A 14679-nucleotide genomic window follows, 5' to 3' on the forward strand; every position below is an offset into this window, starting at 1 on the left:
ACCTTCTGGAATTTTTATTTGCTGTATTTAAAAAACATCTAAGGCTGTTTGTGTGGTTCTTCCCCAAACCATTAACCCTGTCAAGGGTTAACTTCACCCAAGGTCCTTTCAGGATTCCAGGCCTGGAGGCCATAGGAGACCACTGAATCCACAAGGGCAAGAGGATGGCGTTGTCCTTTGGCCAAAGTCTCTCCAAACAGAGCCAGCTGCTCCCAACAGCTGGTAACACCACCAGAAAGTGGTAATCCTGAAGGAAATACTTGGACAGGTGCCTGCCTGATAGAGGTGGTTTCAGGCTACCCCTCTCCGGATCCCCAGCCAGAGTGGTCATCACCGACCCCAGGAGTCAGGCTGCTAAAGTATTCTTGCAACTCAAGCAGGGCCCGGAAGCGATGGGAAATGGTGTTCTTCTCAGCCTTGGGCATCTCTGCATACCTACAGGGCGACAGTAACAGCTCAGAGAAGAGGGAGCCCAGATTCGGGGAGGGTGTGTACACCTCACGGCATCCTGGAGATGAAGCTCAGAGAGTCCCTAGTAAAAGGTAGCAGGGCCACCAGCTCCTGGCAGCCAGAATTAATTTTTTACAAATCAAAGAGTCTTAAATTCCGATGTAGGTAGAAATCCATATTAATCTGTGTGGAAGGATACTAAATTTGTTCTAGTGTGTCCAAAAGTCATTAAAAGGAAGCCAGGGACAGGGGGACGAGCTGCATGTTTGAGCAGGTTTGTCATCTGTTGACAGGAAGCAGTGGGGCCTAACAGAGCAAACACAGCAATCCCCTCCAGTGCACTGCGGGGTGGGCAGATGGGCAGGGGAAGTGGGCCTTGAACAGCCAGCCAGTAACCTGCCATCCATGTCAGGACTGCAATGAGCTGAGAATCCCATACTCCAATTGTTAGTTTCACATCTATGCCACCCAATACAGTGGCCACCAGTATGTGGCCATTTAAATTTTAACCAATTACAATTGAATAAACATAAATTCTGTTCCTCAGTTGCTCTAACCACATTTCAACTGCTGTACAGCCACATGTGGCTGACAGCCACTGGATCACACGGTGCAGCTACAGAACATTTGTGTCGCTGAAGTGATGTTTCATGTGGTCCTCAGCCCTGTCCCGGCTATTGTAAGGCCTCAGGCCACGCTCCTGAGGGTCCCTCCAGCTTGACAAACCCAATTCCCAATAATAGCCAACATGTCCCATGTAAATAAGTGGGGGTTCGCATGAAATACTTGGAGAAGGCACTGGCAACACACTCCAGCACTCTTGCCTGGAAAATCCCATGGACGGAGGAGCCTGGTGGGCTGCAGTCCATGGGGTCGCTAGGAGTCAGACACGACTGAAGCGACTTAGCAGCAGCAGCAGCAGCAGCAGCATGAAATACCAAGAACACCTGGCACTGTGTGTGTGTGGGGGGGGCGCACACCTTAATGTGGTGCCCAGCTGTTAACATTTTTCCAAACTAGATGAGGGTCAGCTAATCATCCATCCATCACGAAGCTGACAAGCCCAAGTCAGAGAGGGGAAGCTGCACAGCTGCTCTGTGCTGAGATAAGCCCGAGAGCCCAAGACTTCCAGCTACACCCAGCTGTGGACTGCGTCACTCAGATTCCTTGCATCCACCCCAGCAGAGCTGCGTTCAACTGGAAAGGCACCGCAGAGCCTGCCCCCGCCCATATCCGCATGCCTGCACCTGGGCGGGGCACTGACCCGACCCAGACCAAGGCCATCCGACCCCACACCCCTGGAAATAACGGGCTCCTTACGTCTGCTCGTATCCATCAGGCTGAAAGCAGGGGTCCCAGCCAAAGTCCCGACAGCCACGGGGCACCACAATCCGTCCCTGCCAAAGAAAAGGGGGCAGAGCTATGTCACTGGACATGGAGGAGATGCACTATGAGGAGGGCAGTAGCCAGTCTGAGCTTAGTTAATGAATTTGGTTAAACCCTAGTTACTCATATTATTTCAAGGGGTCCATGGTGCCGGCAAATGTTTGCTGAACACACATAAAATGCAGAGTAGGAGAGCTCACTCCCCACAGATAGGGAGGAACCATATGCTTAATCAGGTGACCGATACCCCTGGGACCAGCCTCCCTCTCTTAAGGTTTGACAAACTGTGACCTCACTGAAGAAGAGTCAATTTTGAAAAACTAACAGAAAACACTTTCCCCTAAGTGGAAGTTTGAGGGTCCTAAACTTTGCCGACAAACCCTGTATCTCCTACTATTACTACACTTATCAAAATACAAAAACGGCTCTAACAAATAACAAAATAGCACAATGTTCAACTCAAAAATAGCTCAATAAATACTGGCTGTAATAGGCAAATTACAATAGGAAAATTTTACAAAGAGAACCAGTGTCATGAGATATCAGGTTACCTTGGGAATTAAAAAAAAAAAAAAACACATAAAAATACAAGGGATGCAAATCAGCCACATAAATTCTGAGTCCTTTAGACCAAAGGCAAATTCTGTTTTTTGCTAATGGGGAGCTGTGTGACCGAGGCCAGTTACTGAATCACCCTGAACTTCACCCACGCGACAAATGTATTTTGAACACCTTATCGAGGCAGGTATTGTTTTTAGCACCGGGATCCAAGAAAGCTTTAGCCTTGCCTTCACAGAATGGATCTCTTCAGCAAAACAAGCACTGCATCAGTAAACAAATCAATGATTACCAAATCATTAAAGGGCAAAAACTGGGAGCCGGGCTCAAGGATAACAGGTTGGGGAGTTCAGGGAAGGCCTGAGTGAAGATGGGACACTCTGACCACATAAAGCGCTAGGGCAGGAACATTCTAGGTGGAGGACAGAGCTGTGCCAAGGTTCTGAGATGGAGAAGGGCCTAGCACACACCCTGCTGAAAGGACTATGTGGTTGGGGTTTAGAGAGCATGGGTGAGAACAGGATAAGTAGAAACAAGGCTACCTCATTTAAAGTAAGGGCTGGCAAACAATAAAGTACAAAACAACAAAGCCAAAGCTGGGGAGACCACAGGGAATGGTGCGATGGTAGTGATCAGGCCCACTCAGCGGCAGAGCAGCTACTCAGTCACAGTGCAGGAAGCTGAGCCCGTGGCCGGTCAAACTTTCAATTTCTGACCGAACATTTCTGTGAGAGTAGCAGACACTATAACCAACTTTTAAAATGTGACCAGGCAATACAATCTAGTCATCCCATTTGTGGATATATATCCAAAAGAACTGAAAATGGGATGTTGAAGAAATATTTGCACACCCATGTTCACAGCAGCATTATGAGCCAAAATGTGGAAGCCATTCAAGTGTTCAGCAACAAATACAGGCAAACCTCAGAGATATTGTGGGTTCAGTTCCAGACCACTGTAATAAAGCAATTATCACAATAAACCAAGTGGCATGAATGTTTTGGTTTCCTACTGCATATGAAAGTATGCAATAGCATTATGCCTTAAGAACAATGCTTGTTTTTGTTGTTCAGGCACTAAGCCACGTCTGACTCTTTGCGACCCTGTGGACTGCAGCACACTAGGCTCCTCTGCCCTCCACTATGTCCCAGAATTTGCTCAAATTCATGTCCACTGAGCCTGAGATATTATCTAACCTTCTCATCCCAGTAGCACATTGGATACTTTCTGACCTGAGGGGGGCTCATCTTCTGGTATCATATCTTTTTGCCTTTTCATACTGTTCATGGGGTTCTTGTGGCAAGAATACTGAAGTGGATTGCCATTTCCTCCTCCAGTGGACCACGATTTGTCAGAACTCTTCACTATGACCTGTCTGTCTTGGGTGGCCCCAGACTCAGACTCATTGAGTTACACAAGCCCCTTTACCATGACAAGGCTGTGATCCATGAAGGGAAAATAAAAAAAAAAAATCTTAATTTAAAAACACTTTATTGCTAAAAAATGCTAGCCATCATCTGATAGTGCAGGGTTGCCACAAACTTTCAATTTGTAAATACAGTATCTTCAAAGCTCAATAAAACAAGATATGTTTGTAAATAGATAAAAGTGGTACATACATACAATGGAATATTATTCAGCATTAAAAAAGGAGATCCTGTCACACACTACAACATGGATGAAATGAAGACATTAGGCTAAGTGAAATATGACCATCACACAAAAACAAACACTGCAGGACTCCACTTATATGATGTGTCCTGAGGTAGCTGAACTCAGAAACAGAGGGTAGTATGGTGCTTACCAGGTGCTGGGGAGAAGAGAGGAAGTGAAGTAAAGTGAAATGAAGCTAAAGTCACTCAGTCATGTCCAGCTCTTTGCGACCACATGAACTGTAGTCTGCCAGGCTCCTCTGTCCATGGGATTCTCCAAGCAAGATACTGGAGTGGGTTTCCGTTCCCTTCTCCAGGGGATCTTCCCAATCCAGGGATCGAACCCAGGTCTCCTGCATTGCAGGCAGATTCTTTACCATCTGAGCCACCAGGGAAGCCCAGAAGAGAGGAAGATGGACTGTTATTCAATGGGCATAGTTTCCATTTTGCAAGATGAGAAATTTCTAGAGATCTGTTGCACAATAGTGTACACTACTATACACTTAAAAATGGTGAAGATGGTAATTTCTGAAACCTGTTTTTTACCACAAGAACTGAAAATCTCATCAGGGAGGCTTCCCTGATGGCTTAGTGGTAAAGAATCTGCCCGCCAATGCAGGAGATGCGGGTTTGAACCCTGGGTTGGGAAGATTCCCTGGAAGAAGAAATGGCAACACATTCCAGTATTCTTGTCAGGGAAAACCCATGGACAGAGCCTGACGGGCTACAGTCTATGGGGTTGCAAAAGCATCAGACACAACTTAGATGGAGCCACTGGTGTAGGGCTATATGGGCTACAGTGAGACTCTGGATTTTATTCTGAGCAGAGGACAAAGCAGAGAAGTGATATGTCTGAAGGTAAACCCTGCCATAGGGAGGGAATGAATAGGGTGAGGTGGGGGCGGGGCGGGAAGCCCAGAACAGAGGGTGGTTTGGCCTGAGAGAAGCAGCTGAACCTATGGTCTGATCAGTAAGCCAGGAGACACTGAAGGGCACCTCTGAAAGGAATGAGGTGGGGGGAGAGGAAGACTCTATATGAACATAAAAACCTGGAAAGGCTGTGAGATGGTCAAGGGAAGCTGTTGCACAGCAGTGTGGTAAGGAGATTCAAGCTTGGAGAAGCCTGAACTGCAGATACAGCTCCAGGAGTTGTCATCTTCAGTTCCCACATCTGCTTCTCAGGGGAGCATACACTGCACAGCTCTGGGTATACCAGGCTCCAAAAGCTGTGAGCCATGTATGTTTCCAAACATCAGACTCAGGGGGCAATAAGTTTCAGGACTGATAGCATTTCGAGCTGCGGTATCTAGGGGTGTGACCATCCCACCAGATAGCATCACCGGGGTTCACAGCGCCCTCTGGTGGTACGCAGGAAAACGAGCATGGGTACGTACCATTGTCCGGCCCCTGAAGAGGCGTATGGGCTCGTTTGGGTCCCCAGTGCTGAATGCGAACGTGCAGAGTGCATAGGCAGACTTGTCTTGGAACCCCTCCAGGAGTTGGTGGAGACCTGAGGGAAGGTGCAATGAGGGCTCAGCACACTCTGCTACCAAGCCCCAGGCCCAACTCCCCACCCAAGGAGCCCAGCTCGGGGAGGGGAGTTATACACTTGACCAAATAGGCCCTGTGCTGATAACCCAGGAAACTGGGCTATGGGGATGCAGAATAAGGGTTCTACCACTGTGGATTCCAGGGTGTGGGGCTGGGACCAGGAGGAGAAGCAAGGTGTCCCCCTTTCCACCTCCTGCTGACAACGACAGCAAGTGGTGGGGCCAATCCTCTCAGGGCCAGAATCTCCAGTTGCCCCTCAATCTCAAAGCTCTCACCACCATCACCAGCCCCATCTACTCTTCCCACATCTCAGTGCTCCCTAGAGCTAGGTTTACAGGGAAAGTGTGAGCGTTGATTATAGATGAGCATTGATTATAATAGAGGCCTTGAAGGGGACAGAACCTGAGACTCCTGATTACTAACTGGAGCTCCTCCCCCAGAACCCACAGATTTCTTAATTCCAAACACAACAAAAGAAAGAGACAAATGGGGATAATACCTTCAGGCTTTAACTTCTCCAGAAACCACTTTCTGCAAGAGAAATAAAGGTGAGACAGACACCACAAATGGATGGATGTTCCTACCACCTTCTTTCCAGGCTGCATCCCCCAGGGATTAAAGTTCTGAGAGAGTCAAGGAGAAAAGATAAAGAATGTCTCAACTCAAAATGAAGGGAAATAATCCAACAGGAAAAAGGAGATGGAGACAAACAGGCAATGCACAGAAGAATCAATAAACCAATGAAGGCCTCAACTTCACTGCTAATTAGGGAAATACAAATTAAAATTGCATGTGATAACATTTCCTACTCACCCACTAAAATACTAAGTCATGAAACAGTGCTGGTAAGAATACGGAGCGTGTGTAGGGGTGCTACTGTGCTGGCAGACAAATTAACAGTCCAAAAGTTAAAGATACAGTTAACCCTTGAACTACATGATCTGAACTGCCGAAGTTCACTCATATGTGGATATTGTTCAATAGTCAATACTACAGTAATACATGGCTGAATCCTAACCCCAAGTTGTTCACAGGCCAACTTTATACATAACCAAGACCCAACAAACCGGGGTATGTGTACCCTGTGTGTGCCCTCGCTCAGTCATGTCTGACTCTTTGGGACCTCATGGACTGTCACCCACCAGTCTCCTCTATCCATGGAATTTTCCAGGCAAGAATCCTGGAGTGGGTAGCCATTTCCTTCTCCAGGGGATCTTCCTGACCCAGGGATCGAACTCACATCTCTTGAGTCTCCTGCATTGGCAGGGAGGTTCTTTACCACTAGCACCACCTGGGAAGCCTGAACAGGGGTCCAGGACACTGGAGAGATGAAAGGAAATCCATCTGCAGATCTCAACTTCCTTATTTCCTCTTTCCTGAAACTGACCTGCCCAAGAATTACCTCTCCAATGGGTGAGTTCCCCTTGCCCATCTCCACTTACACACATTCTCACACTTAACAAAAGAAAGGCATGCCTCTCCCCCATTTCTAATCCTTCCTCAACAATCTGACATACTGGTGTTGACACCAAGACAGGGAATGACCTGCAATATCAAGTAACCAATCAAAGGGGTGGGATATCACTCACATGTAGGGGCCAGGGAGGCCTCCAAGGGCGTTGAAGCACAGACAGGTGTCCTCCACCAGTACAGGGCCCTGCACCTGCAGCACAAGGACATACAGCCCTGAGACCCGGGCCCACCAGCAGGCCCCACCTCCCTTCTGAATTCTCAGGCCACCCAGGCCAGGGCCATACCCACAGCTAGCTGGGATGTGCTACAGCAGCAGCAGACCTGGGCAACAGCCCTGGGCTAATCTCTTATCTCCTTCTTATCTGTTTTAGAGACAGGGACAACAAAGCCTCGGCAGGTTGTAAAGCTTGTCAATGACAGGAGAGCTGGGATTACACTCAAGCAGCCTGACTCTTTACAAAGTGCTCCTTCTCAGTTCCAGAGAGATGTGTGAGTGCAGGGTGGATGTGTGTGGGGAGAATGCAGAGGATGGAATGAATGCGCCATGGAAATGGGAAGAGAAAATTGTGTGTGTGTGTGTGTGTGTGTATGGTCATCTTAGGGGGATACTACGCAGTTAAGGCTGAGAAAGGAAGGCAACCTATAACTATTAACTGACTCCAGCCTGATCAGACATGGAAAGGTCTTTCAAGTCATAATAAACTGTGCCCACCGTATTCTTTACCCATCCCCAGCAGGCACAGACCCCAGGAGCCACCAGGACAAGAGGAGCAAGGACAGGACACGAGTGGAGCAAGCACCTGGCGAGCTGCCTCCTGACACTTGCGAATGGAAATCTCATCAGGCTCTCCTTGGTACTCTGGCACTTGTGAGGGAAACAGACACATAATCAGGTCACGGGGAGTTAGAGAAACTGAATCATCTTTTAAAAATAAAACTAAACAGAGACATACGGTCAATTTTCTGCGCCACCAAAGTGCACGGAAATTTATCTCCTAGAATCTGAATGACCTGTTCCAAAATGAAAGAACATTTATCAGCACTTAATGATTCCCCATTACTGCACAAGCTGTCACCCACCTTTCTCATTAGGTAACTCTCCTGTCAGTTCCCTAAAGTTCAAAGTCAGGTCCACGAGCTTCACCTCTAGCCCTCAGGGTCCCACTCCAGCAGGTCAGCTCCCTCATCTTCTCATTCTCTGATCCCTCCCTCCTACTTCAGGTCTCTGTTCATGCTAACCACCATCTAGAACACCCTCTTCCCTTCTCAATGCTCCCAGAACCTATTATTTAAGCCAGGAATTTTCCTATTGGGGTTACCTGGAATTCAGGAGGATCTACCCAGAACTTGGATAGAAAAAAAAAATACCTCTCTATTTTCATTAACCTTGAGCTGAAATTTAGCATCTCTTTCAATTGTGAATATAGAAAACACACATATAGCATCAGCAGTTCCTGTGACATTTAAATCTATTAACATCAAAGATGTTGTCATATCCCTTTACAGTTCTAGCAGATAATCTCAAAATACCATTTACAACCTTCACTATTTTTAAATTATGATAATAACACAAAACGATACATTGAATTCTTTAATGCATAAACAAAAATATGTAACTAGATCACAGATATTTATATTTTGAGAACTGGAAATCAATAGAATTGATTTCCCTTGTGGTGGTGATTTTGTCACTAAGTCATGTCTGTCTATTTGCAACCCCATGGACTGCAGCCCACCAGACTCCTCTGTCCGTGGGATTTCCCAGAAAATCCCCTTTTCTGCAGGGGATCTTCCCAACCCAGGGATTGAACCCACATCTACTGTATTGCAGGTGGATTCTTTACTGTTGAGCCACCAGGGATTCCCCTGATTTCCTTGGTAATCCCATGTATCTGTTCATTTCCAAGGCAAACCATTCAATATCACAGTAATCCAAGTCTATGCCCCAACCAGTAACACTGAAGAAGCTAAATGGTTCTACGAAGACCTACAAGACCTCCTAGAAGTAACATCCAAAAAAGATGTCCTTTTCATTATAGGGGACTGGAATGCAAAAGTAGGAAGTCAAGAAACACCTGGAGTAACAGGCAAATTTGGCCTTGGAGTACAGAATGAAGCAGGGCAAAGGCTAACAGAGTTCTGCCAAGACAACGCACCGGTCATAGCAAACACCCTCTTCCAACAACACAAGAGAAGACTCTACACATGGACATCACCAGATGGTCAACACCGAAATCAGATTAATTATATCCTTTGCAGCCAAAGATGGAGAAGCTCTACACAGTCAGCAAAAACAAGACCGGGAGTGGACTGTGGCTCAGACCATGAACTCCTTATTGCCAAATTCAGACTGAAATTGAACAAAGTGGGGAAAACCACTAGACCATTCAGGTATGACCTAAATCAAATCCTTTATGACTATACAGTGGAAGTGAGAAATAGATTTAAGGGACTAGATCTGATAGACAGAGTGCCTGATGAACTATGGACTGAGGTTCATGACATTGTACAGGAGACAGGGATCAAGACCATCCCCAAGAAAAAGAAATGCAAAAAAGCAAAATGGCTGTCTGAGGAGGCCATACAAATAGCTGTAAAAAGAAGGGAGGAGAAAAGCAAAGGAGAAAAGGAAAGATATACCTATTTGAAAGCAGAGTTTCAAAGAATAGCAAGGAGAGATAAGAAAGCCTTCCTCAGCGATCAATGCAAAGAAATAGAGGAAAACAATAGAATGGGAAAGACTAGAGATCTTTTCAAGAAAATTAGAGATACCAAGGGAACATTTCGTGCAAAGATGGGCTCAATAAACGACAGAAATGGTATGGACCTAACAGAAGCAAAAGATATTAAGAAGAGGTGGCAAGAATACACAGAAGAACTATAAAAAAAAGATCTTCACCACCCAGATAATCATGAGGGTGTGATCACTCACACTCACCTAGAGCCAGAAATCCTGGAATGTGAAGTCAGGTGGGCCTTAGGAAGCATCACTACGAATAAAACTAGAGGAGGTGATGGAATTCCAGTTGAGCTGTTTCAAACCCTAAAATATGATGATGTGAAAGTGCTGCACTCAATATGCCAACAAAATTGGAAAACTCAGCAGTGGCCACAGGACTGGAAAAAGTCAGTTTTTATTCTAGTCCCAAAAAAAGGCAATGCCAAAGAATGCTCAAACTACCACACAATTGCACTCATCTCACATGCTAGTAAAGTAATGCTCAAAATTCTCCAAGCCAGGCTTCAGCAATATGTGAACCGTGAACTTCCAGATGTTCAAACTGGTTTTAGAAAAGGCAGAGGAACCAGAGATCCAATTGCCAACATCCGCTGGATCATCGAAAATACAAGAGTTCCAGAAAAACATCTATTTCTGCTTTATTGACTATGCCAAAGCCTTTGACTGGGTGGATCACAATAAACTGTGGAAAATTCTGAAAGAGATGGGAATCCCAGACCACCTGACCTGCCTCTTGAGAAACCTATATGCAGGTCAGGAAGCAACAGTTAGAACAGGACATGGAACAACAGACTGGTCCCAAATACGAAAAGGAGTACGTCAAGGCAATATATTGTCACCCTGCTTATTTAACTTATATGCAGAGTACATCATGAGAAACACTGGCATGGAGGAAGCAGAAGCTGGAATCAAGATTGCAGGGAGAAATATCAATAACCTCAGATATGCAGATGACACCACTGTATGGCAGAAAGGGAAGAGGAACTAAAGAGGCTCTTGATAAAGGTGAAAGAGAAGAGTGAAAAAGCTGGCTTAAAATTCAACATTCAGAAAACATGATCATAGCATCACTGGTCCCATCACTTCATGGCAAATAAATGGGAAAACAGTGGAAACAGTGGCAGACTTTATTTTTCTGGGCTCCAAAATCACTGCAGATGGCGACTGCAGCCATGAAATTAAAAGACGCTTACTCCTTGGAAGGAAAGTTATGACCAACCTAGACAGCATATTCAAAAGCAGAGACATTACTTGGCCAACAAAGGTGCATCTAGTCAAGGCTATGGTTTTTCCAGTAGTCATGCATGGATGTGAGAGGTGGACTAGAAAGAAACCTGAGCACCGAAGAACTGATGCTTTTGAACTGTGGTGTTGGAGAAGACTCTTGAGAGTCCCTTGGACTGCAAGGAGATCTAACCAGTCCATCCTAAAGGAGCTCAGGCCTGGGTGTTCATTGGAGGGACTGATGTTAAAGCTGAAACTCCAATACTTTGGCCACCTGATGCGGAGAGCTGACTCACTGGAAAAAGACCCTGATGCTGGGAGGGATTAGGGGCAGGAGGAGAAGGGGATGATAGAGGATGAGATGGTTGGATGGCATCATCGACTCGATGGACATGGGTTTGGGTGGACTCCAGATGTTGGTGATGGACAGGGAGGCCTGGTGTGCAGCAGTTCATGGGGTCACAAACAGTCGGACATGACTGAGCGACTAAACTGAACTGAAAAATATTTTCCTGAGAAAGGTTCTATAGGCATCATCATTCTGCCAATGGGATAATAAGTTAAAACTCTCTTATTTTAGACCAACTTCAAGTCCATCTTCTCCAGTGAGCCTCCTCTGGCCACTCCAGTCTGTTCTTTTTTTTTTTGGCTATGCCATGTGGCTTGTGGGATCTCAGTCACCCCACCAGGGGTCTAACCAGAACCCCAGCAGTGAAAGCTTGAATCCTAGCCACTGGACCCTCAGGGAATTCCCTCCTGCCTCTTTAAATGTGGGAGGTCCACATTCTCAACCATAAGTATAGATGGGCTTGGGAGCTGGCAGCCACCATCTTGCATGGCGCTCTGTTCAGGGTGGCACTGCCTGTCTGACTTGTCTGGCCTCAGGATCCCAAACCTTTTCTCAGCCCTTCTGAGAAGGCCACTCTGAAATGGCACAGACGTGCCATCAGTCCTTGTGCTGTAGATAAATGAAGGGTCCCCTAATGACTGCACCCCACTGATCTGCCTCAGATATCTAGTGGATGTCATCCTGATTCCCCACACATGACCCATCTCCCTAGCCATGGCTGATGGGGCAGGGACAAACCTTTGATCCAAGCAAGGCCAATCAGAGCTGATGTCTGGCAGAAGTCTCACTGCCTCCTCCACCAGGAGGGGAAATGCAGAAAGACCTCAAAATGAAAAGCGATGAGCATCCAGAGAGAACTAGAAGGACAAATAAACCCCTCTTGAGGGACTCCTGAGAAAGACTCCTTAAGTCCTGTGTAACAGCACACTATTGAATTCCCACAATAGTCACCTGACGGTTTACATAAGCTATCTGTGTCTCTTTACTATTTGCAGCCAAAGTGGTTCCATCAACCCCCAGAATCCTTACAGCTAGCTACAAAGTCCCGGTAGACAAGAACTTTGATCCACTGCCTCGCTCACACCTCTCCTTTCCTCTGTGAAACAGGCCTCTTGCATTATCCCATTTCAAAGATGGCACAAAGAGGCTGGGAGACTGAGGACACTTCTGGACTGTAGGGGGGCGTGAACGGCTCGGCTTGGATGCCTGGCTCCACACCCTGTCCCGTTCCTGACAACCCCAGGCCAGAAGCGGTGCTTGGATCAACTCCAGAGGGGTGTCGGAGTCCTGGTTTGGGAACCAGCTTAAGAGATAACCTTTGGGACAAGTGCTAAGGACTTCAGCACTTAGCTCCCGAAGCCCCTCAGCTCACAAGTCCTGTGCCGGGATTTGTTAAGGCCCTTATTTTATTGAGCACAACCCCGGGTCGCCCCCACTCCGCAAACGTTCGGGTCCCACTCCGCGCGGCACTACCCCCTTACAGATCCCACCGACCCCTCCCCGTCCGACTCTTCGTTCCGCGTCCGCTGCTCCACCCGCTTGCTTCTCTCCGCCTGGAACCCTCTTCCGCCTTCTCCCCAGCCACCCTTGCCACACACTACCCTTTCCTTTCACCGCCTCCTAGTCGGCCTCCGCCACCCTCCCGTCACCTCCTCCAGCTTTTTGGCGTTCCCCGTAACAAACACGATCTTCTTCCCGGCCAAGGAGGCCGCCATGGTGATCCCCAGCTACCCGGCAGGGCCACCGGAAGTCCTTCTGCTTCGAGTCGCAGGCACTTCCGACTACCGGCGGAAGGGGATAATGCGGTTTACGACCTGTGGTCCCAGGAAGGCATCCTGTGGTTTGTGTTGCGTGGCCAGGGCTGCGGCGGCGACGGTGGCAACAGTCGCAGCCTGGGCACCTTTGGGCAGGAACGCCTCTCTGGGCATCCAGAATCCTTGCTCAGACCTCCTTTTCTGGATGAGCAGCCTGGGGCCCCCGAGGACTAGAAGGGAGGAGAAGGGCTTGGCCTCCCTTATCGGAATTGCTTGGGTCTAACGGACACTGGAGGTTGACTAGCCCCTCCCGCCAAAGCCAGAAGAGACTATTTCTAACCACCTGCCCCACTCCTGTTTTCACCCATCTCTGGGACAGGGGCACCGAGGAAGCAAAGAAACCCTTCGTGCCTACCTCGAGGCCTGTGATGAACTGCTTAGGCTCTGGACGATTCGCCTTCACTGCCGGCACCTCTAAAGTTGTCTCTCAGAACTGTTTGCTTCAGGACAAGGGCTCTCAAACCTGGGTCGTTATCCTGACCTCATCTTCAGCCCGGCTTCCTTAGCTCCGCCTTGCCTGCCAGCTCTGAACTACCTGACTGTGATTTTAAACTTTGCATAGCCTTAATCTAGCTCCGTCTTTTCACCCATGTCCCAGACTTGGAACTTCAGTATTTAAACTCCTTTATTACAACATCCCTCCAGTCCCTTAAATCCGTCTTTCGTTCTCAGCCAATTCTTTTCATCCCCAACACAGCAAAGAGTAGGAAGTGGCCCAGAAGACCCACCTTGCGATAGGCCTTGACCCACTACTGACACTCACACTGGGCCGTGTCTCTCCTTCATGGGGCAGATTCAGGGCCAGCTCTACTTCTGGTGAGGCAGCTCCTGTAAGGAGTATCATGGGAAGTCTGAAGAGCTGGAAATGCTTGGATGAACTATTTTGTTTATTGTTAAAGACATCTGATCATCTCGATTATCAGATTTTTTTTTTTTTACACGCCAGAATTTGTCCTTGGAGAACATATATATTTAAACCCTTTGCTCAATGACTGCCATAATGGGAATATTGCACAGGCCAAAAGGCATTACTGTGTCCTAACACAGGTCCTGGAATTTCCCATTCTACCATGTGATCCCTTCCTACTGGGTGATTTGCCAATCTCTTTGGAGTTGACATAGGAACTAGTGGGTTAGATCAGGAAGTGGTGCCCTTAGTCTAGGTCATGTGTCTTCCTCATGAAGTCATGGTGAATCTTCAGGCATGTGAAGATGGTTCACAAAAGAGGTTCACCTCAGCAAAGCCGACCTCCTGACAGGTTAGGAAGAGCTTTCCAGGGAAAGTAAAAGCACCTATACTGTACCACCTGAGTATAGGCACCTGGTGTACCACAGACAAGAACCACATGGTATGGTTGGTATGGTCAGCACAAAGACAGTCAGAGCCCTGGAGGCTGAGAGAACCACCTAGGTTGGTTGAGGGCTCCTCAGCAAGATGTGGGAGTATTGGAAGTGGGTATTCACTCTTAGAGTGAGCTAGAC

At 47.4% G+C, this 14679-nt stretch overlaps 1 protein-coding gene across 1 annotated transcript; it reads right to left on the bottom strand.

The window, feature by feature from the left end:
* ITPA (inosine triphosphatase) lies at positions 1 to 13139 on the bottom strand. Its single transcript, XM_052650868.1, has 8 exons — positions 13033 to 13139; positions 8024 to 8081; positions 7871 to 7935; positions 7187 to 7260; positions 6097 to 6128; positions 5441 to 5556; positions 1771 to 1847; positions 1 to 435 (listed from the first exon to the last, which is right to left on the bottom strand). The coding sequence occupies exons 1-8, from the start codon at positions 13096 to 13098 to the stop codon at positions 297 to 299; spliced, it is 627 nt and encodes a 208-aa protein (XP_052506828.1). The 5' UTR covers positions 13099 to 13139; the 3' UTR covers positions 1 to 296.
* Positions 13140 to 14679: the final 1540 nt, after the last annotated feature.

Source organism: Budorcas taxicolor, chromosome 13 (genome assembly GCF_023091745.1).
Source record: "Budorcas taxicolor isolate Tak-1 chromosome 13, Takin1.1, whole genome shotgun sequence".
NCBI lineage: Eukaryota > Metazoa > Chordata > Mammalia > Artiodactyla > Bovidae > Budorcas > Budorcas taxicolor.